The sequence below is a fragment of the Myxocyprinus asiaticus genome, chromosome 28 (assembly GCF_019703515.2).
Source record: "Myxocyprinus asiaticus isolate MX2 ecotype Aquarium Trade chromosome 28, UBuf_Myxa_2, whole genome shotgun sequence".
Classification (NCBI taxonomy): Eukaryota; Metazoa; Chordata; class Actinopteri; order Cypriniformes; family Catostomidae; genus Myxocyprinus; species Myxocyprinus asiaticus.
In genome coordinates this window covers 53,885-81,539 of record NC_059371.1, presented here as the reverse complement: position 1 = coordinate 81,539, position 27,655 = coordinate 53,885, and the positions used below count along the sequence as shown (strand labels likewise).

The following is a 27,655-nucleotide window of genomic DNA, read 5'->3' as shown; positions in this document are numbered from 1 at the left end:
GACTTAGATGTGAACACCCTTTCTTGAACAGTATCCTGTTTTTAATATTGACTGCAGTGTGTATTTCTTTCAGCGAAAAGAAACACAAAGAGCCTTCTGCTGAAGTCGATGAACTTGCTGGTATTCTCCCCTGCAGGGTGAAAAAAGAAGATATCTGCTTTTGAATTGATGGTTCTCGCCTGGGCGGTGGAGAAATTACAGCTCGAATTGCCCACACTTGCTGCACCCAAGCATTCTCACAAAACTGGTGCACTGCCTGGTGATATTTTTTCCCAGGTTGCACAACCAGCTGGTCAAGACATGGTGTGTTCCCTACAAAACGAGAAGGAATTCCTCCGATGCAGCTGCCTTTTTGTCGCTTGATCGTGCCGTGCTTAGAGGCTATACTGAGTTTCGCCCAGTTGAAGAGACAGCCGTGGCAACTTGTGCCCCTTCCACATGGTATGACAATCTAAGCTGGTGCATCTGTCCAAGCCATATAGGCTCACATCCACATTCCATGTGCGCTCCAGTCAACCAAAATCACTGTCCAGGCTATCTGCACATCTTTGAGAAGCCTGGTGTCCATTGAGTGTCACATCTTTCTTAATTTGTCAGAGCTTCAAAACAAGGACAAGCCATTCTTTCTTGACGCTCCGGTGTCACAGCAGGGATTCTCTGGTGACACAATAAATGCTTTCACAATAAATGAGATTCCAACTGCCAAAGAAGCAGTCGCTGGCCAACAAACACATCTTGCCGAGGCAAGGTGTGCTCTGAAGCACAGCACACACTTATTCGGGGCAGCATCCAGCAAATCAGAGCGCCACTGCCGCTCCAGCTGTCCACCAGAGAGCGGAGACTGAGCCAATGGTGGCTCCAGCGGCCATGGCCTAAACCCAAGCTTGTGAAGCAAGTGGACTGAGAAATGTGAAGGAACTAGAGCCTACGGAACAATCTACTGCCTCCAAAGAAGGCCCAGAACACTTCTCTGTGGCCCCATTGAGACTCTTATTCTCCCCATCGTTCCATGGGATCGCAAACATGTTTACAGAATTGCTACTGTTTGTGTTTCTGTTGGCCAAATGTTTGTGGGATGCTGCCTACACTAGATGTGTGTCCCGTTTAATCGGACACTCAGAAAGTAACACATTTTGAAGGGTGCAGCACATGCAGATTATATATTTATTCAATGGAATCGCAGCCTTTTGTAGTTTAATAATCACTAGGACGAATTCATTTTCGTCCCAAAAATATATGAAAAAAAATTTAAATTTTTTTTTATAGCTAATGCCATTTTTATGAATGGATTCATTGATTTAGTCCATGTTTTACCAACGCAGTGTAAGCGGATTTGTCTCATTTTTTAAAATATATATATATTTGGATCTCGAGGTGTAAAGTCTGTATCACTACGCTACCACAGCGGGATGTGAATTCATTTATTTAAAAAAAATCAGCGGTCCGACAGCTATCATTGTCTCATTTAGAACTTAAATGTTTTTTTTAAGTTAACAACAGCAATTTTGGTATGAAAAAATAAATATTTTGCACTGTATCAATACTTAAACTATTTAATCTGAGTAAAGCAGAGATGACAGCAGATGAGTAGAGAACATATATGAAAGGGCTTCTTTCATAAGTCAACCTTTGATGTTTCACAATGAGCCGCCACCAGCAAATACACAAAAACGATACAAAAATTTTGTATTTGACACCTATCCCGAATCCTGACCGTTACCATATTTTTGTACATGTATCAAAAACCTTGTTGGTGACACAATCAAATTTACTATACAAATTTTTTTTCCAGGACTATATTTTTCCAGGAATATTTTTTACATGACTTATTGTTTTTATGAATAGCAGGAAGATCGTAATAAGGGAAACAGAATAAAGCTGATGGAATTCGTAAAGGTAAACAAGGCACAATGATTGGGTATGGAGATGTTGACAGGACCAGATCAGGAAAGATGTGTTAAATTGTTACGTGTCGAAGGTGGTACCTGCACAGGTGACAGAGGATAGAACACTAAGCGTGCAGTTGTTACATGTCAGTGGGTGTGTGTCGGCGATGGCGTGGGGACAAGCGGTTGAAACTCTGCATGGAGTTCGCCAGACTCGCCGGAGAGCCCGACACGCAGGGGAAATGAGTCAGTCGTGGCGTTCGAGGCAAAACCTCATCTGAAGACTCGTAGCTGCACCATACAGGACAAGACAGAGGAAAGAGAAGATAAAGCGAGGAAAGAAGAATGAGTGTTAAAAGAATAAAACAGTAATAGAGAAGAAAGTACAGAGAGGAAGAGAGGCATAAGTATAGACCATTTCAAGATGTTTAAGGAAGTGACATCTTTTTGTTCCTTGAAAATTTCCTGCTAGTTGTTGAACTCAGACTGCGTTCCAAATTAGATAAATCATCCTTATAAGGGCATTTTGAAGGGAGAACAATCATAATAGTCAAGCTGTAAGATCACTTCAAACAAAATCTCCAACAAAAATGACTTAAAAAGGGAGTTCCGAATTACACTTATTTTTGAGACCCACACCTTTTAGCTTTTCAAAGCTCTCACAGTGGATGGTAAAGTCTTCGAAGGGAAAAGAGCTAGAGATGATCACTTCGGAATGGAACGCACCCTCATTCAAAATAACAGTGTTAACAGGATTAACATTACTAACGCTAACACAATTGTCATAAAATGTCATTATTAAAATGTGGACTATGTTGTTTGGTGGCTGGATGCCTCCTGGATACCTGGAACTAATGGAAATAAGTGTATCGATTTCCGAAAAAGCAACAACAAATAGACGCATGAACCACTCAGTGAAGTGAGATGTTCAGTATAAAAATCCGTAGCACGTCTTATCTCTGGTAGGTGAATGACATTTATACAATCTAATTGTAAGTCTGACAGGTAGAGTTCTAAAAGTTACTTTAGATAACTTCCATTATAATAAATGAAGCTGCGCAAGTCATTTACTCTTACGTTTAGTCATTAACAGACGCTTTTATCCTAAAAGACCTAAAAATCCTTATCTTGTCCACAGGTCATGCTGACAGCCTCTTTGAATGGCTTCATTGATTATAATAGGAGCGATTCAATATTCCTGATCTCTCCGCTGAGGACATAATCGTGAGCGTCTAAACTACGATACAATTTCATTGCCTCTCTTGCGTAGATGCTCAGTAACAACATGTCTGGATAACTTCAGGTAAACGTTTGACGTTATTTGAGGAAAATTTTAACTCAGAGCCTTATTTTAAGGATCTGTTAATGATCGCGGAAGTGCTTCAGGAATAGTTGCGTTCTAATTCCTTTATTATTGTTTACATGCTTGAAATGGTCTATTGAGAGGAAAAGAAACAGCTCTATACGTTGTCCTAAAGTTGAAATGTGTAATTTCTGCAACGCTAGCTTCACCAAACGGAATTGTAAATGTCAATGTACTATGTTATGTACCATATACATTGATATGTGGAACAAGTGCTAAAACGGTACTGTCTTTAAGAATAGTGGCAGTTCAATAAGTGTTTCTCAGAAGTGTTTTAGGTTGAGCACATATTAAGAGACTGGAGTTGAATGGCTTCTTTACAACATCCGTGCTATGTGTGATTAAAATTAAATGTTTATTTTATTTTAATTTTTTTGATCAACAATTGACTGTAAAAAACAGAAAGGGTATGAAAAGAGAAATTACTCGATGACAAATGGATTGCGTGGATTTTGCCTTTGGATATGCATTTCTTGGAATGAGTCAAACCAAACTTTTAAGGCCCTGATATACTTTAAGCAAGTGTGACGTCATTTAGAAAAAACTCTGGACAAAAAGGTGTTTTTGAGTTCATTTTGGAGGTTCGAAACAGCTCGTCAGAACGAACTCTAAGGAAACTTCGCACTCACTGCTAAAAACCATTGTTCACGTCACTGGTGGGTGTGACCCCGTCCCCACCTACTTTGAGGCTGACAGCTAATTCAGTTTAAGTTCTTCAGTCAATTAAAATCAGTCAACATGAACACACCGGTGTGCAGTCTTATTACTGAAATGGTGCAAACCTACATTTGTATGATCATTCGCACAGAGACATTTTCCAATCATGAAAGCCATGTGTGAAAGACACATGTTCACATTAAAGATCTCTCTAATTGTTATTCTTTTGTCTATATTATGCTTATTAATGCCTGTCTGACACCCTGTTATACACATATCTTTGCAGTAGTATCAAAGTCATCATAAAATACAATAACAGATGGGATGGCATGAGGGTGAGTAAATGAGAGAATTTTAATTTTTGTATGAACTATCCCTTCAAGTTTATAAAAAACTTTGCGTTTAATATAAAGATATAACTACCAAAATAAATGAAATCCGAAAAAGCAAAGTATGTCAAATATACAGTAGGTAGTCAACCAAAGTAGGCTTTCTACCGCAATGATCAACTCGTGAATGAGTCATTAGAAGTTCAAAACTGCTAAGGGGCGCTATAACCATAGAATTTCAACAGGCCAGAGCTGACTAGGGATGATATGGTATGAAATGTTCAATGTATGATAAATTTCACATAAAATACAGTGGTATTACGGTATAATGGTATTAAGGTGCCTTGCTAAAATTATAAGCAGTATAATATTTATTTATGATATACCGCATTTTCCAGAAATAAAGTCACACCTGAATATAACTCACACCTGGTCAAAATAGCATTGTTCAGAGAAAAAAAAAAAACACAGATAAGTCACATCTTTGTAAAAGTCACTCTGACAGAGGTTAAATTCGGCAGGCACTAGGACCCGGGAGCAGCTACCCACATCCCAGACTTCCCTTCGTCTACTCAGAAGTCAGATGCTCACCTTTAGATGAAATTACCTCAGGAAATACAGATCTCTTTGCTGTATACAAATAAACAGCTTTTAGTCTGTGAGTAAAACAGACTTTTGTGTTCTATTCATTCATTAACTTTAGAGACTGTCTATCTGTGGATATTTCTGATATCTGAACCCTCTATGCTGCGCATTCTCCTGTTCACTGACTGAATGTTTTTACTACGAGTGTTATGAAACATAGAATTTGTTAGAAAAACAATATGATGGGCAGAATGTTTAAACTGGTTGCATAAAGTACTTTGTAAAGGCAAAATTTTACCCTGTCATTTTACCGCTTTTCTACTGTTTCATCTGTGTGTATTTTACCTGTTGCTGCTGGCGCCTAGCTCGAGTCTGTGTTTGTAGCCTGCTGGCTTTTTTAGCATTGCTTATCTGTTTTCAGCTTTTAATCCTTAACATCTGCCATTTTTCAGCGTGCATCGGGTTTTCCCCCACATTATTCTCTTATCGCGATTCAACTGCGTGCATTTTACAGCGCTCACCCGTTTTTCTCCTCTGTGTTACACAGATTATTGCATCGAGCTCAAAGCACCGCTTATCAAGAACAACCATAACAAACAACTGCGTGACGGATGCACATCGATCTCAAACCCTCACCGCTCAGGAACAACAAACAACAACAACCAATTGCGGTAAGTCATGGCATCCGCTAATGTTATTTCTTCCTGCATTGCATGTCACATGTTTACAATAGCTTCTTCCGTCAGCAGTAAGGGATTCACATGTGATAAATTTAAGGAATTAGTCAGGCTGATAGAGAACGTTAATGAGTTAGAAACATGCATCCGAATGCTAGTGGAGGTCAGTGAGAAAGAGAAGCCGGTAGATACTGTTTTGGATGCGGATAGAACAGCGAGCAACACACACACTTTGGTTCCGGCTCTAGAGCCCCCACAGCAGGGCTTTGGGTGACGTCTCGACGGCATACTCACTCAGCAAAGCGACACCGCTCTCACGTTCCTGTTAGGGTTTCCCATAGATTCTCCCCACTCAGTGATGCACCCACTGAGAATCATGTTGAAAGAGCCCTAATCATTGGTGATTCTACTGTATGGAACGTGGAAATAGAGAATCCAGCCACTATTGTTAAATGCATTTCGGGTACCAGAGTGTCTGACATCAGATCAAATTTACAAGTGCTGTCTAATGCTAAACGTAGATTTTCTAAAACCTTTACTCATGTCGGCACTAATGATGTCCGGCTTTGCCAGTTGGAGATCACTAGCGATAATGTTAAAGAGGTGTGTGAATTTGCAAAAATGATGTCAGACATTGTAATATGCTCTGGCACCCTCCCTGCTCGTCGTGGTGACCAGGTTTATAGTAGATTAGTGTCACTGAATGGCTGGATGTCTGAGTGATGTCTGGAGAAGAGCACAGGCTTTATAGACAATTGGAAGAGTTTTTGGGGTAGACCTGACCTGCTAAAGAAAGATGGACTCCATCCCTCCAAGGAAGGTGCCGCTCTCCTCTCTAGTAATTTGGCTCATAGTCTTAATAATGATAGTATTTGACTAACTGGGGCCTTAATCCGAATGTCTGCTAACTGCCTTGAGATGTCACACAGGTCACAAATACAGAGACTGTATCACCTAGATATCACATAGAGACTGTGTCTGTTCCCCGAACTACCAAACACAAAACTCACCAAATCATTTAGAAAACATTTGATTAAGGTCAAACTTGAACAAAACAAAAAAAGTAAAGATAAACATCATATGAAGGAAGGGCTACTAAACATTAGATCTCTTTCTACCAAAGCACTAATTGTAAATTAAATTATTTCAGATCATAGTTCAGCCGGTCTGGCTTAAACCGGCTGAATATATTAGTTTAAATGAATCTTCTCCCCCAGGTTATTGTTATAAACATGAGCCTCATCTGAAGGGTCGAGGAGGTGGTGTTGCTACAATTTACAGTGATGTTTTTGGTGTTACTCAGAGGACAGGATATAAATTTAAGTCTTTTGAACTAATAATGCTTAATGTGACACTGTCAGATATAAATAAAAAAAAATAAAAAAATAGAGTTTTAATTGTTGGTGACATCATTCACAAAGATAATGAAAATGACACATTGGGATTAGCATTTATCGATACTCTCAACTCTCTTGGAGTCAGACAAAATGTGACGGGACCAACTCATCGCCATAATCATATGCTAGATTTAATTCTGTCATATGGAGTTGATGTTGATACAATAGAAATTCTGCCGCGGAGCGATGACATCTCGGATCATTACCTCGTCTCTTATTTGCTACGATCAGCTAATGTTACTCAATCTACACCACGCCATCGTTCAGGTAGAACTATTCTTTCGACCACTAAATATAGATCTGGAAGATTATTAGTGAAGCTATCTCATACACTCAGTAGACCCCAAAGCCTAGAAGAACTTGAAGAAATAACAGAAAATATAAATAAAGACTTCTCTAGCACTCTTGATAGTGTTGCCCCCCTTCGATTAAAGAAAATTAAAGAAAAAAGCCCAGCACCATGGTACAATGATCAGACTCATGCTCTCAAGAGAGCAACTCGGAAAATGGAGCGCAAGTGGAAGAATACAAAATCAGAGGTATTTCGCGGTGCATGGAGGACAGTGTCTGTAGCTACAGACAGGCACTAAAAGCTGCCAGGTCAGCATATTTTAGTAAACTCATAAAACATAACCACAACAATCCTAGGTGTTTATTCAGTACTGTGGCTAAATTGGTTAGAAATAAAGCCTCAACAGAACCAGATATTCCATCGCAGCACAAGAGTAATGACTTCGTGAATTTCTTTACAGATAAAATTGAAATAATCAGAAATAAAATTGGAATTATGCAATCATCTGTCACAGTACCTCAGAAAACAGTGTCTCATAATTTTCCTCATGTGCAACTTCAATCCTTCGCTGTCATAGGTCACGAAGAGCTAACAATATGCATCGAAACATCAAAAGCAACAAAATGTATGTTAGATCCAATACCAACCAAGCTCTTAAAAGAGGTATTCCCTGTAATCTCAGAACCTCCTCTTAACTCCTCGCTATCCTTAGGACATGTCCCATGAAACTTTAAAATGGCAGTTATCAAACCGCTTATTAAGAAGCCACAGCTTGATCCTGGAGAACTGGCTAATTATAGACTGATTTCAAATATCCCATTTATGTCGAAAATACTAGAAAAGGTAGTATCCTCCCAACTAATTCATTTCTACAGAGAAATAGTATATATGAACAATTTCAGTCAGGATTTAGGCCCCATCACAGTACAGAGACAGCACTTATCAGAGTTACAAATGACTTGCTCTTATCTGATCACAGCTGCATTTCACTTCTAGTGCTTTTAGATCTTAGTGCTGCATTCGACACGATAGTTCACGACATTCTCTTGAATAGGCTAGGGAATTATGTTGGCATTTGTGGAGTTGCATTAGCATGGTTTAGGTCCTATTTAACAGACCGCTACCGCTTTGTCTATGTAAATGAAGAATTGTCAAACCAAACAAAAGTATGGAGTGCCACAGGGATCAGTTTTAGGGCCTCTGCTTTTCTCCTTGTATATGCTTACCTTGGGAGATATTATCAGGAATTGTGGAATAAGTTTCCACTGTTATGCCGACAATACCCAACTTCATATTTCTTCAAAACCTGATGAAATTTCACAATTCTCCACATTAGCAGTGTTTATCAATGAAATCAAAGATTGGTTGGCCAGAAATTTCCTTCTACTCAATTCCGACAAAACAGAGGTACTAATTATTGGACCAAAAACCTCTAAAAACAAGCTGCTAAAATTTGACTCTCGATGAATGTACTGTTACATCTTCAACAGTGTTATATTTGATACCAATCTGTCCTTTGAAAATCAAATTACCAATGTTTGTAGAACAGCATTCTTCCACCTAAGAAATACTGCTAAATTATGACAAATGCTATCTGTTGCTGATGCCGAAAAACTAAATCATGACCTCTAGACTAGATTATTGTAATGCATTACTGGGAGGATGTCCAGCAAGATCAATAAATAAACTTCAATTGGTTCAAAATGCAGCAGCCAGAGTGCTGACCAGAACCAAGAAATATGATAATATTTTATGAGCTCCATTTTATCATCATTACATTGGCTACCTGTTAAATTTCATATTAATTTTTAAATTCTGTTAACTACATACAAAGCTTTGAATAGTCTAGCTCCACAGTACTTAAGTGACCTTCTACCATGCTATATTCCATCACGTTCATTACGATCGCAAAATTCTGGCCTGTTAAATGTCTCTAGAATATAAAAATCCACAAAAGGAAGTAGATCCTTTTCATATTTGGCTCCTAAACTATGGAATAGTCTCCCTAACACTGTTCGAGATGCAGACACACTTACTCAGTTTAAGTCTAGACTAAAGACTCAGCTGTTTAGCCAAGCATACACCTAATTTATCCTTCAACTCACAATTAGACTGCTTTAGTTAGGTCTGCCAGAACCAGAAACACTGATCATGATCTATAACTCTGCAATAAATTGAATGGCATCTATGCTAATATTATTCTATTTGTTTCCCTGTCTCAACCTCGGGACTCCTATCCTGAGGTCACCAGAACCGGCTGGATCCAGCTCCATTCCTGCTTCGTGTAGGAATCCACTGCTACGTGTCTCTGAGTGATGATGACTAATAGCAGCCGGTGCCAGCCAAACATCACTTCAGTCTATTACGATGGACTTCAGAGGATGAACTTATGCCAACTCCAACCATAAAACATGGGATACTTCATATGCCATTGCCTGAACCTTGGACTTAGGATAGACCTCACCGAAATTACCGGCCGGTTAAACTGCGATGCACCTAACTGATCTCTGCCTGCATCACCTCGGTCTAATGATGGACTATGCTCTTGAAATGGAATACATAGACTATCAATTAATTGCCAACAAAACCCTCATCAGCCAACTAACAAGGACAATTGCATCCATGTGAACTTCTGCAGTTAATCCAGGATGGATTTCAAAGACATTAGTCATTAATCTTACAGTTCATACAAAATCTGTTTAAACACTGACCCTTAACACTTACTTAGTTTAATAATTTTAAACCATGACTTGCACAATACATAAGTAATATTGGCATTATATTCATGATGTTAGCCAGAGGGGAACTGGCCCCCACAGGGAGCCTGGTTTCTCCCAAGGTTATTTTTCTCCATTAACCAACATCTTATGGAGTTTTGTGTTCCTTGCCACAGTTGCCTTCGGCTTGCTCACTGGGGTTCTGAATACAATTATTATTAATTATTTTTAAACACAAGTCACAATCGTTTTTTATCAAACTACACAATGATGACTAAGACATTATAGATATTACAGTCTCATTTTCTGTTAATGCATGATTTTCTGTAAAGCTGCTTTGAAACGATGTGTGTTGTGAAAGACTCTATACAAATAAAAATGACTTCACTATTTATCTGGTCGCAATGTTTTATTGTTAGTTCATATTTGCTATTAAGCAATATTGCCCCAAAGCTTGATAACACTGATTATTTTTCAGAATAACTACTTGCATTCAGATGTAACCCAAATAGTCTATTGGCAACATATAAATATACGACAAACTTCATTGAGATTGTCGCTCCAATGGTGTGGAGTAGTGTTGGGTTCGAGTCCACCTTAGTCGAGTCTGAGTCTTTAAACAATCGAATCCAAGTTGAGTCCGAGTCCAAAAGGGGCCGAGTCGGACTTAAGACAGAGTCCATAACAGGCAGAGTCCGAGTCGAGTCCGAATGAATCTATTCATGAATCTGGATTAAAATTGTAACCATAAACTCAACATTAATATTTTAAGCTTATTTTAACATTCACAACTAAGAAAAACAATGTCAATATAAATGCAACAAAAACACCTCTGTTGCATTTCATATTCACATGAGTAGTATCCTGCTGATCAAACTTCAAATGGGTTTTAGAGTGAAAGCATATGCTTTAGGTGTATGAAGACAAAACTGTCCTTCAACACACTTCTTACTGTGTTCTGTTGACTTTTTCAATTATATGTTGATTTTTCCCCTCCACTCAAACATAGACTAAAGAAAATGAAAGCTGTGTTAGTCATTACAACCAGTTGTTATTTCAAATTTTAATTTAGTTTTTATTTCTACTTCATTTTCAATTTTTCCATTCAATTTAGTTTTATCTAAAATTATGTGTGAAATACATGTAATTAAACATTTAATGCACTGAATACATTTAATATAGATGCTCAAGATGGCACCGAGTATGGCTGCTGCGTTGCGAGCTCCGACACAACAAGGTAGTGTTTTGTTTGTTTTGTTCACAATTCTTATGTTTTTTGTCTTGGATGTTGTCTGCCTTATTGTCTACGACAGACAAACACTTTTGGACATTGGTTCAGCAATTTCACACCGTAAACCGGACTTCAAATTCCTCAATGCCGACCCGCTGTTTACAAACACGCCAGCGGAGCCCTTTGTCTGTGCTGCTCGGCCACGGAAACGCAGGAGGAAAAGGGGAAACAGAGCCGGTGTTCTCAACAGAGTAAGACACCGTGCAAATCGACCCCCGCTACCCAGTATTCTACTGGAAAATGTTCAGTCTCTGGATAACAAGCTCTGCGAGCTGAAAGCGCGGATCTCTTTCCAACGAGAGACGAGGGACTGCTGCATTATCTTCTTACGGAAACTTGGATGTCTGCGGAGATTCCAGACTCAGCCATTGAACCCGCGGGGTTCTCCGTGCACCGAGCGGACAGAGCGAAAGACCTCTCAGGTAAAAGCAGAGGTGGTGGTGTATGTTTTATGATCAACAAATCCTGGTGTGATCAGAGGAACGTACATTCTATCAAGTCTTTCTGCTCTCCTGATCTGAAATTTCTCATGCTTCTGTATCGACCATTCTGGCTACCAAGGGAATTCACAGCGGTCATTATCACTGCTGTGTACATTCCGCCACAGACCGAGCACTCAAGGAACTGTATGGGATTATAAGCAAACGGGAAACCACGCACCCTGAGGCCGCGTTCATTGTGACCGGGGACTTTAATAAAGCCAGTTTCAAATCTGTTGCACCAAAATACCACCAGCACATTAGTTTCAACACACGAGGGGACCGGGTTTTAGACCATTGCTACTCTCCCTTCCGGGATGGCTACAAATCCCACCCCCGCCCACCATTTGGCAAATTGGACCACTCTTCCATTCTGCTTCTGCCCGCTTACAGGCAGAAACTGAAACAGGAAGCACCCACCCTCAGAACGATCCAATGCTGGTCGGACCAATCAGACTATGCTACAAGACTGTTTTGATCACACGGACTGGGAGATGTTCCGGTCCGCCTCTGATGACGACATTGAGCTTTACGCTGATAGCGTAATGTGTTTCATCAAAAAGTGCGTAGAGGACGTTGTTCCGACCAGAACAACACGGATCTATCCAAACCAGAAGCCATGGATAAATAGCGATGTTCATGCGGCACTTAATGCACGGACCTCCGCTTTTAATTCCGGGAACGCGGAGGAGCATAAACAAGCCAGTTATGCCCTCCGAACAACTATCAGAACAGCAAAACGCCAGTACAGGAACAAGATTGAAGGACAGTTTAACACCACCAACTCTAGAAGCATGTGACAGGGAATTAACATCACAGACTTCAAAGGGAATAAAAACTCCGCCATGAACACCGCTGCCTCTCTCCCGGATGAGCTAAATACTTTTTATGCTCGTTTTGAGGGAAATAACACTGCCCTCGCGGAGAGAGCTCTCGTGGCCGAAGCTACAGAGGTTAGTTCACTCTCCGTCTCTGTAGCAGATGTAACCCGATCCTTCCGACGGGTGAAAATCCGCAAAGCCACAGGCCCAGACGGCATTCCGGGCCGAGTCATCAGAGTGTGCACGAACTAGCTGGCTGGTGTTTTCACGGACATTTTCAACCTTTCCCTCTCTTTGTCTGTAGTCCCCACATGCTTTAAAACATCCACCATTGTGCCTGTTCCAAAGCAATCAAAAATCACTTGCTTAAATGACTGGCGTCCTGTTGCTCTGACCCCCATCATCAGCAAATGCTTTGAGAGACTAATCAGAGATTACATCTGCTCTGTGCTGCCTCTCTCTCTAGACCCATTGCAGTTTGCTTACCGCAACAACCGCTCCACTGATGATGCCATTGCATCTACAATACACACTGCTCTCTCCCACCTGGAAAAAAAGAACACTTATGTCAGCATTCAACACCATAGTGCCCTCCAAGCTAGATGAGAAACTCCGGGCTTTGGGCTTAAACAGCTCGCTGTGCAGCTGGATCCTGGACTTCCTGTCAAGCAGACGCCAGGTGGTTAAAATAGGCAGCAACATCTCATCACTGACCCTCAACACTGGAGCCCCACAGGGCTGTGTTCTGAGCCCACTCTTGTATTCCTTGTACACACATGACTGTGTGGCAACACATAGCTCCAATGCCATCATTAAGTTTGCTGATGACACGACGGTGGTAGGTCTGATCACTGATAATAATGAAACAGCCTACAGAGAGGAGGTGCACACTCTGACACACTGGTGTCAGGAGCACAACCTCACCCTCAACGTCAGTAAGACAAAGGAGCTTGTGGTGGACTTCAGAAGAAAAGACAGAGAACACAGTCCCATCACCATCAATGGAGCACCAGTGGAGAGAGTCAGCAGCTTCAAGTTCCTGGGTGTCCACATCACTGAGGAACTCACGTGGTCCATCCACACTGAAGTCGTTGTGAAGAAGGCTCATCAGCGCCTCTTCTTCCTGAGATGGCTGAGGAAGTTTGGAATGAACCGCCACATCCTCACACGGTTCTACACCTGCACTGTAGAGAGCATCCTGACTGGCTGCATCTCCGCCTGGTACGGCAATAGCACAGCCCACAACCGCAAAGCACTGCAAAGGGTGGTGCGAACTGCCAGACACATCATCGGAGGTGAGCTTCCCTCCCTTCAGGACATATATACCAGGCGGTGTGTGAAAAAAGCTCGGAGGATCATCAGAGACTCCAGCCACCCGGGCCATGGGCTGTTCTCATTGCTACCATCAGGCAGGCGGTATCGCAGCATTAGGACCCGCACAAGCCGACTGCATGATAGCTTCTTCCCCCAAGCAATCAGACTTTTGAACTCTTGATCTCCCACGATCAAATACATCAGCACTGCACTTTATTACTCTTATATCTCACACCGGACTGTCATAAATGATATTATTATATTCTCTCTTAACAACTTACTATCAACCGACAGCCTGAATGTCAATACAGTACAATACAACCTACTGTACATTCTATATATACTATATATACTTGTTTATTGAATAATGTGTATCTATATTGTGTGTATTGTATATTGTACAGTGTATGTTATTATTTGTATATTGTGTTGTGTGTAATTGTGTATATTAGACTTTAAATTGTGTTGTGTTAATTTGATGTTATTGTAAATTGGTATATGTCTCATCACTGTCACGACTGCTATGTTGATCGGAACTGCACCCAAGAATTTCACACACCATTGCACTTGTGTATATGGCTGTGTGACAATAAAAGTGATTTGATTTGATTGATTTAAATGGTAATATTAAAACATTTAATAATGCTCATAAAATTAAACAAAATAAAAACAGAAAAGATGTATTTTTATTCTACTACACTTCACCACACTTTTCAGTCCTCCTGCTGTGTCCAGGTGTAGCCAACTTCCCTAAAGTTAAAATTTTGTTTATGACAAACTCTCATTGAGCTGACGTGTTGTTCTTTTCACATTATATTTAGGATAATAGGTGAATAGAGACTTCTCCCCTCACTTGTGTTCTTCATTGTATTTTCTGACTTTTTTGCCATTGAAACGCAAGTGCCAGCTTTACAGGTAACACATTTGTAGTGCAACCTCTATATGTAATGGACTGAGTTTCCATGGTCTATTTCATCCATAATATTAGTTTAAATATCCCTGATGCCTAGCATATTTGATTTAGTCTCGATATAAAAAAAACTCCAACTCAAGTCTGAACTCGAGTACCCCAACTCTAGTGTGGAGTGTAATGCTGGTGTTCCTGTGTCTGTACGACCAGCGTTTGATTCTGTGTTTAGCGCATTATTTTTCCCATTCTGTTTCTTGTCTCCACTCTTAATATTTACTTTATTACTATTTATAATAAATGATAAAAAAAGGGTACTGTAGTTTTACCAAATTAATATTGTAGTAACCATGTTTTTTGGCAGAAAACATAGATTTGATGATATCAACAACAATTGTGTTACTACCGTAATATGGTATTAATATAGTTATGTTTAATTTTGTGGTTACACTTATTTTCCAACAAAATACCATGATGATACTATGGTACTGTATCTGTAGAGGACATCAGGACAGATCTGTGTTCCAATTTAAGCACAGAGACATTTTTCTAGAAATATTTTTAACAGACATAAGTTTAACACCCAGAGCTTCAACGATTCACACCTTAAAGCGGAGAGGGGAGGTGGTGTTTAAATCTTTTGTTTGAGTGAAAAAGGTGCAGTGGGGACTCTTGCCAGGCAAGATCAAACATGGTCGGTTAGATTAGCAACATTCATTAAAAAAAATATATATATTTACACTAATAACAAACAAACTTTTTAATGGATTTTTAGGATTTTATTAATTCTGGCAGTTTTTTGTTCATTCTATTACTGATTGATTTTATAATGTCGCATAATATTTGGGAGCAGCGTTTAGAAAAGAAAAATGCGTTCAGATTTCATACAATGTCATAATCTTACAAGGCCATCATATTGTGAATGAGGCACAAGTTAACTTTGACACATTGCTGGACAACGTGAACCATTTCACACCGAATAAAGAAACCTCATTTGAAATAAAGATGCCGACTACTGATTTAACCACCAACTAGCTCAAACTGATAATGCTGTGTTACGGTGCATTGATCATATTGTTTTTGAACCAGATTGAATCTCCTGCCTCAGTAAGTTTTTTTCTTCTGCCGTTCAAGCCAAGCATACAGCTTATTTTCATCTGTACAAGGATGCCAACATTATGTAATAAATTTATTCAGAATTCAACCCCAGTTAAACTGTAACACTGGAGAACACACCAGCAACTGTAGAACATTTGGAAATAAAGTGGAGCAAGAACAAATCTTCCTCAGACGTCATGTTCGTTATTTACACGCATCACAGGGCTCGTTGTCTCGGTTCGCTCAGCTGTAGCATGTGCAACACAATGAGACAAAAAGCAATAATGTTCCATACTATTGTGAACTACACTCTCACTATTGTAGGTTACTGTATAATGTAATTAAGTTGAATAATAAACTTTATCATGTAATCATGAACGCTGTCACCCTATGCGACTGTATCGCCAATGATTTTACCATTTAAACACTATTGTGGCAACAAATATAAGTTAAATATGATGTATACATTAAAAACAGTATAATAAGAATGTAATAAGGAACAAATGCCCAACAATGATCTTACAGGACACAGTGTCAGTGCCAGCCACAGCACAAAATGGACAATAAGAAAAACTGGTTTAGAACCTGCAATTAGCAGGTACAGACTGTATCCTGTAGTTGACAACTCCTGAATCATCAAACCAGATGGGATTCTAAAAGAAATTAACTACTCCACACCAACCACTGTAACTGTAAAAGAATTTATACCACAAGTCTGTTGAATGCTTGATTCTGATTGGTTGACGGTCGTTCTAAGGTGTGCAATTATTTTTCAAGTAAACGCACGGCTATGAAGTAGTCCCAGGTCTTGACCGCATAACGGTTCCATCTCACTTCGCCAAATTATTTCAGTTATTTCAAAGAGCCATATAGGCTACCACAACAAAATAACCAATTAAAACAAAGACACTGGTTAAGTACATCGGATAAGAATGACAATGTCTATAATATCCTAAATTTATTTCAATTTCGATTGAAAAGCGTCCTTGGGCTCCCTCTCTTTCGCTCTTGTCTCACCCACACACACACACTGTACATGCTACCACAGCAAAATAAACATATAAACAAAGACATTGATTAAAGTAAATCAGTTAAGAACATCAAACAATGTCTATAATATCCTACATTTACTTCAATTTCGGTTGAAAAGCTCCCTTGTGTAAGTGTGGGGGAGACAAGCCCACACACAAACAGCTGAAGTCAGAAGTTTACATACAACTTAGCCAAATACATTTAAACTCAGTTTTTTACAATTCCTGACATTTAATTGAAGAAAACATTCCCTGGCTTAGGTCAGTTAGGATCACTTCTATATTTTAAGAATGTGAAATGTCAGAATAATAGTACAGAGAATGATTTATTTCAGCTTTTATATCTTTCTTCACATTCCCAGTGGGTAAGAAGTTTACATACACTTTGTTAGTATTTGGTAGCATTGCCTTTAAATTGTTTAACTTGGGTCAAACTTTTTGTGTAGCCTTCCACAAGCTTCTCACAATAAGTTGCTGGAATTTTGGCCCATTCCTTCAGACAGAGCTGGTGTAACCGAGTCAGGTTTGTAGGCCTCCTTACTCGCACATGCTTTTTCAGTTCTGCTCACAAATTTTCTATCAGATTGAAGTCAGGGCTTTGTGATGGCCACTCCAATACCTTGACTTTGTTGTCTTTAAGCCATTTTGCCACAACTTTGGAGGTATGCTTGGGGTCACTGTCCATTTGGAAGACCCTTTTGTGACCGAGCATTAACTTCCTGGCTGATGTCTTGAGATGTTGCTTCAATATATCCACATCATTTTGTTCCTTATGACACCATCTATTTTGTGAAGTGCACCAGTCCTTCCTGCTGCAAAGCACCCCCACATGATGCTGCCACCCCCATGCTTCACAGTTGGGATGGTGTTCTTCGGCTTGCAAGCCTCACTCTTTTTCCTCCAAACATAAAGATGGTCATTATGGCCAAACAGTTCAATTTCTGTTTAATCAGACCAGAGGACATTTCTCCAAAAGTCCCCATGTGCACTTGCAAACTGTAGTCTGGCTTTTTTATGGCAGTTTTGGAGCAGTGGTTTCTTCCTTGCCAAGCAGCCTTTCAGGTTATGTCGATATAGGACTCATTTTCCTGTGGATATAGATACTTGACTACCGGTTTCCTCCAGCATCTTCACAAGGTCCTTTGCTGGTGTTCTGGGATTGATTTGCACTTTTTTGCACCAAACTATGTTCATCTCTAGGAGACAGAATGCATCTCCTTCCTGAGTGGTTTGATGGCTGCGTGGTCCCATGGTGTTTATACTTGCGTACTGTTGTTTGTACAGATGAACGTGGTACCTTCAGGCATTTAGAAATTGCTCTCAAGGATGAACCAGACTTGTGGAGGTTCATAATTTTTTTTCTGAAGTCTTGACTGATTTCTTTTGATATCCCATGATGTCAAGTAAAGAGGCACTGAGTTTGAAGGTAGGCCTTAAAATACATCCACAGGTACACCTCCAATTGACTCCAATTAGCCTATCAGAAGCTAATTTGCTAATTGACTAAAGGCTTTACATCATTTTCTGAAATTTTCCAAGCTGCTTAAAGACACAGTTAACTTAGTGTATGTAAACTTCTGACCCACTGGAATTGTGATAGTCAATTAAAAGTGAAACAATCTGAATTTAAACAGTTGTTGGAAAAATTACTCGTGTCATGCACAAAGTAGATGTTCTAAACTATAGTTTGCCAATATGAAATCTGTGGAGTGGTTAAAAAATGAGTTTTAATGACTTCAACCTAAGTGTAAGTAACCAATGAAAATGAAACATTTTCTATATTTTCAGAAATATCTGCGGGAAACACTCACGCACTCCCCCTCTCCTAAGCTCTCACACACACGTGGACACACATACATATACACATTGCACACACACACACTCGAGATCGAGAAATAGAGCTGTCATGTCAGTCACCAGCATCTCAGTAGGGTTGAAAATGTTTACTTCGGAAATATGGTGACAATCGCTGCTGCTGAGAAGTGCTTAACCTTACATCTTGGCGATTTTGAAGCGATGTTACTTCTGACAAGAGCTGCAACAAATAAAGGTAATCCCACAGGTGATCTCTGTTTCTGAGCTTCTCTCTTTCGATCCCTCAAAAACAAACTCGCACACAAACTCTCACACGCACAAACTTTTTACTCCAGTAAGTGCTCCAGTAAAGCAGCGCAAGCCTCGCTATCCTACATTGCTAGATCTGAAGTGATGTTTTCGAGCAATGAAGACTTGAACTGTATCAGAACAAGACGCTGAATCCATGGCAGAAGTAGTTCCACTCACAAAAGCGTTTTAGGGACGAAAACTAGAAAATGTCTGGATAAAACCCTGAATGATGTATTAAGATATGGTAACCATGGTATATGCAGAATAATTGACTCTGGCCTGTTGAATTATTGAAAAATAATGCACACCCGAGATGGCATTACCACCTCGGGTGTGCGTTATTTTTCAATAATTCAAGGGTCCTTTGTCAATTATTCCTTACATAGAAACTGTTTTATTGATCAAGTGTATCTAGCTTTGATAACCCTTCATTGCTAGTTCGAAAACATCACGTTAGAACAAGCAACGGAGGATGTGCTGCTTTTTGGCACTGGAGTAACAAGGTTGTATGTGTGCGAGTGAAAGAGAAGTGGAGGGATATCGCAGTGCTTTCCATTATAGCTACATGAGGCTGATTAGGATGAAATACATTGAAACATAAAAAGTTTCACATATTAAAAGTTATTTCGGATAATAGAAACTGTTGTATTGATCAAGGCGTGGGGGGTGCGGCTCTATTTGTTGGTTGCAAAACGAGTCTCGTGTGTGTGTGCGTATGCATATGTATGTGTGTGGCCGTGTGTAAGTACGGGGTAGACGAGGAAGCTTTTCAACCAAAATTTAAATAAATGTGGGATATTATAGACATTTTTTGACATTCTTAACTGATTTACTTTAATGCCTTTGTTTATATGGTTATTTTGCTGTAGTAGCCAAACACACATATAATATTTTAACTAATATTTTCATTAATTTCAGATTGCAAAAGCTTTGAAAAAGAGTGGGGGAAATTTATTGAAGTATTGCCATGTAAAGCTAAAGTTAAGAGTGGAAAGTTTCATTAGCTATGTTTCCATCAAAGTTTTTTTTATGCGCATTTTGGGATATTGCATAAAAACTGCTGGATGGAAACACCAAGATGCGAATAAATAAAAAAGGCTGCTTGAGGTGGATGCATTTTTTATTAGATTAGAAAAAATGCGCATAAACTATGATGGAAACACATTTATCAAATAAACTCCTGCTGAATTCATTAGGAATACAACATTTGCACCAAAAAAAAAAAAAAAAGTAATATGACTGAATATAGTCCATATAACTGGACTAACCAGCGGACTAATCGTCGCATCTGAAATGTTGCTCTGGTCATCCTGAAATAACGGTGCCTAGAAAATCCAAAGCCTGCAAAGAGTCTGCTGAAGAGCTAATTTATTGACACTTTTGAAAAATATCTTTTAGATCTGCACAAAGTTATAAGGATGGATGAACACACACACATGGTGCTCCCAGAACTGTGACACACGCTGTCCTTGCCAGACATGAGTCAAAGTTCTTAACAGTGTTTTATCTGTGCGCTCTAAATCGGTAATATTTTATTAATAAAAGACTCGCAGTGGGCCTGGGTAGCTCAGTGGTAAAAACACTGGCTATCACCCCTGGTGTTTGCTATCCGAATCCCAGGGCGTACTGAGTGACTCCAGCCAGGTCTCCTAAGCAACCAAATTGGCCCGGTTGCTAGGGAGGTTAGATTCACATGGGGTAACCACCTCGTGGTAGCTATAATTTGGTTCGTTCTCGGTGGGGCGCATGGTGAGTTGACCGTGGTTGCCGCGGTGGATGGCGTGAAGCCTCCACATGCGCTATGTCTCCATGGCAACACGATCAACAAGCCACGTGATAAGATGCGTGGGTTGACGGACTGAGGCGAATCACTATGCGACCACGAGGATTTAAAAGCACATTGGGAATTGGGCATTCCAAATTGGGAGAAAAAGGGGAAAAATCCAAATAAATAAAAAAGACTCGCATTGGCTACACTATCGGTCAACCTCTAGTTGACAGCGTATCTTTTTTACACAATAATTGGGTGATGTTAAATGTATATATCTTTAGAGAAACGCAATAAATGTTAAATTTGGTAAATTACGTTTTTCTTTTTTAACATTTGAGTATTTTATCTTCTCTGAAATTTTCCATGGACCCCCTAGCACCCCCATCAATGCCCCCTGGGGGTCCACAAATCCATGAAGATTCATGACTCAGGGCACCAAATAAGTCGTGTATCGAGCGGTTCTGTAACTGCTCTGAAGCTACTGAAAACCACTGGCGTGGAATTGGGGGGGGGGGGCACATGTCCCCCCCAATGCTGTGAAGGGGGTGATTTGTCTCCTCTTAATTATCTTTGATAATTATTAATTATTGCTAATAACCAAACTTGCTCCTAAACGTAGCACACTACATTTACTGGAGCCCCATATGAGGTTTTAATGAGTTAGATTCAATTAATTAATTTAAATATTAATTCATAACTAAAGAAATAATTATTATTTCTGATAGTAACACTGATCTAAACAACCAGTAAAGCCCTACAGCATATTTCCCAGCAGGAAGCTGAAAAATTTGGGAAGATATGGAGTGGACATGTTTTCTTTAGTGCTGGCTCAAGTAAGAGCAGGGGAGTCATTACACTGAAAGTAAGCATCTACAATTCAAATGTCTCAAACAGATTAAAGATAAATTGGGAAGAGTCATTATTGTTTAGCAGAAATTCAGGGGCAAAGGTTGATTTTGGCTAATAATTACGCACCTAACGCTGATGATCAGGGCTTTTTTATAGATATTGAAAGGATGTTGCAAGCCACTGGTGCCCCTCATGATTTAATATTGGGAGGAGACTTTAATCTATTAATGGACTTGGTCCTTGTTCATAGTGAAGCAAATGTCTGTAAGCCCCCTAGAGCAAAACTGACGCTTCACTGTATGTGTAAAAATCATGGTCTTACAGATATTTGGAGACTTTTGAACCCATCTGGTAGGGACTATACATTTTTTTTTTAATCAGTCCACAAGATTTATTCTAGAATAGATTTGTTTTGGATATCCAAGTCCCTCATTTCATCTGTTGTTGATTGCTCAATTGGAAACACCTTAGTCTCAGATCACGCCCTGGTGAGTTTAGAGATGTTGCCACATACGGAGAAAAATAAATCAAAGTTGCCGCTTTAATGTATCCCTTTTACAAAATCTTGAATTCCAACAAATGTTAAAGGTTGAAATCAATGTCTATATGAAGACCAACTGGTCCTCGGTGTCCTCTGTGGGCGAGGCTTGGGAGGCACTTAAGGCGCTTCTTAGGGGTCGGATCATACAGTATGCCTCATTCACTAAAAAATCCAAAGCACGAGAACTCGTGGAGTTGCAAGGGAATATTAAAACTGCCAAGGCAGAGCTGAAGCACCGAATATCGTCTGATGGCCTCAGAGAACTGACCCGACTGAAATACAGATATAATACTATTTTGTCACGAAGGTGGAGTTTTGGCTATTCAGGGCAAGATGGTCATATTTTGAGTCGGGGGACAAAGCAGGGAAGTTTTTAGCTAGATATAAAGCAGAGAGAGTCTTTTTCTACCATTCCCTCAGTGAAATCTACTGGTGGTAAAATATTTACCTTGCCCATTGATATTAATAATGCTTTTAAAGAATTCTATCTTGATCTCTATAGTACCACATCTTCATCTACTGATGAAGATATTAGAAACTTAGTGGAACCATTAGAACTCCCTAAACTGACGAATGAGCAATAAAAAAATGTATGCTTGATTCTGAGATAACCTTGGAGGAGCTTGGCGAGGTAATTAAGGCCTTGCCTATAGGCAAGGCTCCGGGGCCAGATGGCTTTGCCACTGAATTTTTTTTAGATCTTATGCTACAGAACTTATACGGAATCATTCAAGAATGGAAAGCTTCTGCCAACCATGACATGCCCAGATCAGTCCGATTCTTAAAAAGGACAAAGATTCAAGCGAGTGTAAGAGTTACCGTCCAATTTCACTGATCCAGCTAGATGTAAAAATATTGTCAAAAATTCTGGCAAATCGATCAAGTTATGACATCTCTTACACATAGATTAGGTGGGGTTTATTCGGGCCCAAAGCTCTTCTGATAACATTAGGCATTTCATCAATATCACGTGGTCAGTGGCGAATGATCAGACTCCGGTCACTGCCATCTCACTTGACGCCGAAAAGGCGTTTGATATGGTAGAATGGGATTATATTTTTAAAATTTTGGAAATATATGGGATCGGGAATACTTTTACTGGATGGATTAATTTATAGACAGCAGGGGTACAAATTAATTAATTTCAGATTATTTTACTCTGGATAGGCGCACCCGGCAGGGTTGCCCTCTTTCCCCATTATTGTTCTGTCTTGCCCTGGAACCATTAGCAGCCGCGATAAGAAGGGAAAATGATTTTCCAGGGGTGGTGGCGGGAGGTATGGTGCATAAGCTTTTGCATTACGCTGATGATATCTTATTATTAATCTCCGACCCCATTAGATCTATGCCTTGCCTCCACATAATTATTAATTCCTTTTCCAAGTTCTCAGGATACAGAGTCAATTGGTCTAAATCCAAAGCTTTGGCTCTGACAGCGTACTGCCTAGTAACGGCTTTTCAGCCGGGTGCCTTCCAGTGGCCAAAACAGGGCATTAAGTATTTGGGCATTTTATTCCCAGCAAATTTGTCTGATTTAGTTGGAGTTCATTTTGACCCCTTAATAAAAAGTTTTGAGCGATGTGGGCAGGTGGGCTTTATTACATTTATCTACGATTGGGAAGGTTAATGTTATTAAAATGAATTGTATTCCAAAATTTAACAACCTGCTACAGTCTCTCCATGTAGATGTCCCCCTCTCTTATTTCAAGCAATTTGATAGCATAGCGACGTACTTCATTTGGAATGGTCGCACTGGTCGCTTCCACCTGAGAGAGCCCTTCCCTGGTTTTGTATTGAACATGAAGTTCTTTCCCCTATTTCGCCATTGCAAAGCCTATCAAACTAATCTGAGAAGTTACACCCCGTTATCTTGCATTTGCACTCGGTATGGACAAAAGTGTCCAGAGTGCTTAATTTGGACATTTATTTAAATGTTGCCTCGAGCATACGGCTGAACCCCAAATTATGTATTAATAAATCCCCTTTCTGCTGGCCAGATTGGATTGTGAGGGGGGTTACTACACTCGGTGACCTATATGACCCCAGCTTAGCTGGGATATGTGAAAAAAAAAGAATTTCACTGTATATGTGCAAATGTATAATGTGTGATAAATAAAGTTAAATTAAATTAAATTATTAATTAAAATTAAATTAAATTATATGAGAGTGGAGTGATGAGATCCTTTGAAAATTTGGTTCAACATTTTGGGATTCCCAGATCTCAGTTCTATAGGTATTTACAGCTGCGCCACCTGCTCTGTACTATTTTTGGGAGTAGCACACACCCCCCTAAACAGCAGATACTATGGGAGAGGTGATTACTGCTTTTGGAAAAGGTCATGAGGCATCAGTGAATTACTCACTGCTAATTCAGAATCTGGGGGACAGAGCTTCAACTTCCATCAAGAGATTATGGGAGAAAGATTTAAACTTGGTATTGGAGGAAGGAGTGTGGGCTAGGATTCTAAAAAAATGTCAAGTCTGTATCTAGAGATGCAAGGGTGTGCCTTATGCAATTCAAGATTTTACATAGATTCTACTGGACCCCCTCTAGATTGTATAGGCTTAGTCTTAAAGACACAACAACCTGCTGGCTATGCCAATCAGAAGATGGAGACACAACCCATGTTTTTTGGTGGTGTGTTAAGATCCAAGAATTTTGGTTGAAGATTCAGAGTTTTATATGTGATGTATTGGGCACTCACATTTCATTTTGCCCCAGACTCTGTATTTTGGGAGATGGGGCGGTCATCCATATGGGGGATGAACACAAAAAATTGGGTTCTGACCAGTGTTGTGATTGGCAGGCAGATTATTTTAAGGGGATGGAAGTCGGATGGAGCACCCTCATTTCCGGAGTGGTGTGCAGAGATGGGGAGGGTTGCAGCTTTTGAGGAGGTGTCAAATAGAAGGTTGGGGTTATGGGATTTGTTTGATAGGAAATGGGGCAGTTATTTAGTGTTTTGGGGGACTCTCGGGGAGGCGCTGTGGAGATAGAAGTTTAGTTTTAATTATGTATGATTATTATATTTTCTTTTTGTGTGTGTGTGTGAGAGAGAGTGAGTGTATTCTTATATGTGACCACAGGGGTATTCGTTGGGGGTCAGGGTGGGGTTGGTGATTGGGGACTAGTGGGGCTTAAAATGTTACATTTTGATTCAATGTATATATGTTGTGTTTTTCTTTGTTATATATCTACAAATCAAAAAATTGTTAATTGAAAAAAAAAAAAAGCTTTTATCGATAATGCTGAGTCAGATTGTCATTCATAGGTATGAACCCTTGCAATTATCAGTTTTTATTAAAAATAACTATCCAGTGTAAAATGTCTCCAAATGGATATAAAGTGTTCTTAGATTTAAATGCGGATGCATGGAGGATTCGGTTTAAGCGTCTAGCGCCCCCTGCAGGAATAAAACACCCAAGACAGTCAGTGGCTGACAACATGCAATTTCGGCCTGTAGGTATGTTACCCACACAAAACTTTCATATTAATTTAGAAAACATGAAATGCATCACATGAACCATATGTGGAGTCAGTGAAGATGTTAAAGGCATCCATAGAAATGATCAGTTGTTTTTCATGGTAAGGAAAGCATGAAATAATAAAATGTTAATTTTCTGAAAAGGGTAAATGTTTTATGAATCATGAACCTAATGCTTTTTCTGAATGTTTGATATGATAGTGTATAAATATTTAAGAGTATGCAATGAATTAGGGATGACTCGATTATACGGTTTTACTATTAACCGCAATTAAAAATATCATGGTTAATTTAACCGTAAAAATTTACAATCCATAGTTAAAAACAGTGAAATGCTTTATTTACACATGGCAAAAATATTATAATGTATAAATATATAAAAGAGTTTTTGTAAGCCTAAATGGGAAAACTCTTTTGCATGTGTGGGTACTGGAGCTGTTGCTATGGTTACGGACGGTGGTCGCGTGGTGCTTTAATGAACATTCAATTCACGTGAAACTGAAGCTTAGACACACAAATTCCAAAACATAAGGAATTTGATCTACCAGATTCGTCTCCATCAAAAAAGTGACTTAAATGGGCCATTTTTAGCTGTGTTGATTTTAAAGTGATGAATTAAAGATGGCACTTTTTGTAACGTTTAAATGTACTGACTGCGGTGCATTGCCGGTAGTTACTATCAACAAGTAAATTTGAAAAGCTGCGTCTTAAATCATTCTCATTCTTTAAAGCATTGCTTCTGTACAAATTCACCGCATTGTTTAATGTCTGATCATGACTAAAGTTGACTTTAAATTGTCTGCTGTAATCAATGTTATTATTCATAGTCCAAAGGTTTATTTGTAAGATGTTGTGGACAGTATTTAGAGTCTGCTGCCGATTCTTTATGTTGGGGTGTCTGACAGAACAACGGATTGCTTAAATAAACTGATGCAGAAAAAAAACTGTTTAATGCCGTGAACTACATGTCGCGCACCCACAATAATCTTACATTTACGCACTTTTGAAGCACTCTGTTTACACTTAAGCACATCACTGAGCTTGGGATGCGCATAAGCGGTGTTGTGCCCTAGATTGGAGCATCTCTTATTACCTAGTTTTTTTTTTGTTTTTTTGTTTTTTGAGTGTGTGTATTTAGCAGTTTTCTTATTATAGGGCTTCCCTTAGCATCCACATAACCCCAAGAAATATGTCCACTTAGACGGTTAGACAATTGTTATAAGATAGGCATTTATTGCATTAGTGCTGTTGCAAATGTGCAAATAATTGTAAAACCATTTAACCACGTTTTTTTCCCTCAGACGGTAATCTGACAGTCAAAAACTCACCGTGGCATCCCTACATTGAATTATACTTTTTTTTATCTGTGCATTAATTTAAACTGTTATTATGCACTGTGTAATGCGCTGTAATGAAACATTACAAAACTTCACAAACCAACCCCCCAAAAGACAATTTCTTTTTTTTTTTTTTTTACGATTTTTAAAGTTTTATGCCTCTGTTCAAACAACATCCGGAAGTGAATAAAGTCTCAGAGCTGGGATTACTCATCCAAATGGTTGAGGAAAGTATGGTTTGACAGTCAGCTGTTTCACACAGAGGGGGAGAGATGGTAACCTGGACCTATTAAATGGGGCAGTTATTTAGTGTTTTTGGGGGACTCTCGGGGAAGGGCTGTGGAGATAGAAGTTTAGTTTTAATTATTTATGATTATTATATTTTCTATATATCTGACATTCAGATAGTCAGTTGCCAGTGTGTTGTTAAGAAAGAATATAATTTATGACAGTCCAGTGTGAGATTAATAAGATTAATAAAGTGCAGTGCTGATGTATATTGATCGTGAGAGATCAAGTGTTCAAAAGTCTGATTGCTTGTGGGGAAGAAGCTGTCATGAAGTCGGCTGGTGGGTGTCCTGATGCTGCGATACCGACTGCCTGATGATAGCAGTGAGAGCAGCCCATGGCTCGGGTGGCTGGAGTCTCTGTTGATCCTCCGAGCTTTTTTCACACACCGCCTGGTATATATGTCCTGGCGGGAGGGAAGCTCACCTCCGATG

At 39.5% G+C, this 27,655-nt stretch overlaps 1 protein-coding gene across 2 annotated transcripts in view; it reads right to left on the bottom strand.

The window, feature by feature from the left end:
* Positions 1-27,655, bottom strand: part of hm13 (histocompatibility (minor) 13) — a 69,771-nt gene that overhangs the window by 5,057 nt on the left and 37,059 nt on the right. The window contains exon 12 of one of the 2 annotated variants that reach the window (XM_051660450.1): positions 1,969-2,177. The exons of the other annotated variant lie outside the window; for it this stretch is intronic. Within the exon in view, the coding sequence (XP_051516410.1) occupies positions 2,027-2,177 (151 nt within the window). The 3' untranslated portion in view covers positions 1,969-2,026. Of the gene's footprint in view, positions 1-1,968; positions 2,178-27,655 lie in introns of those variants that run through there. 2 annotated transcript variants of the gene reach the window in all.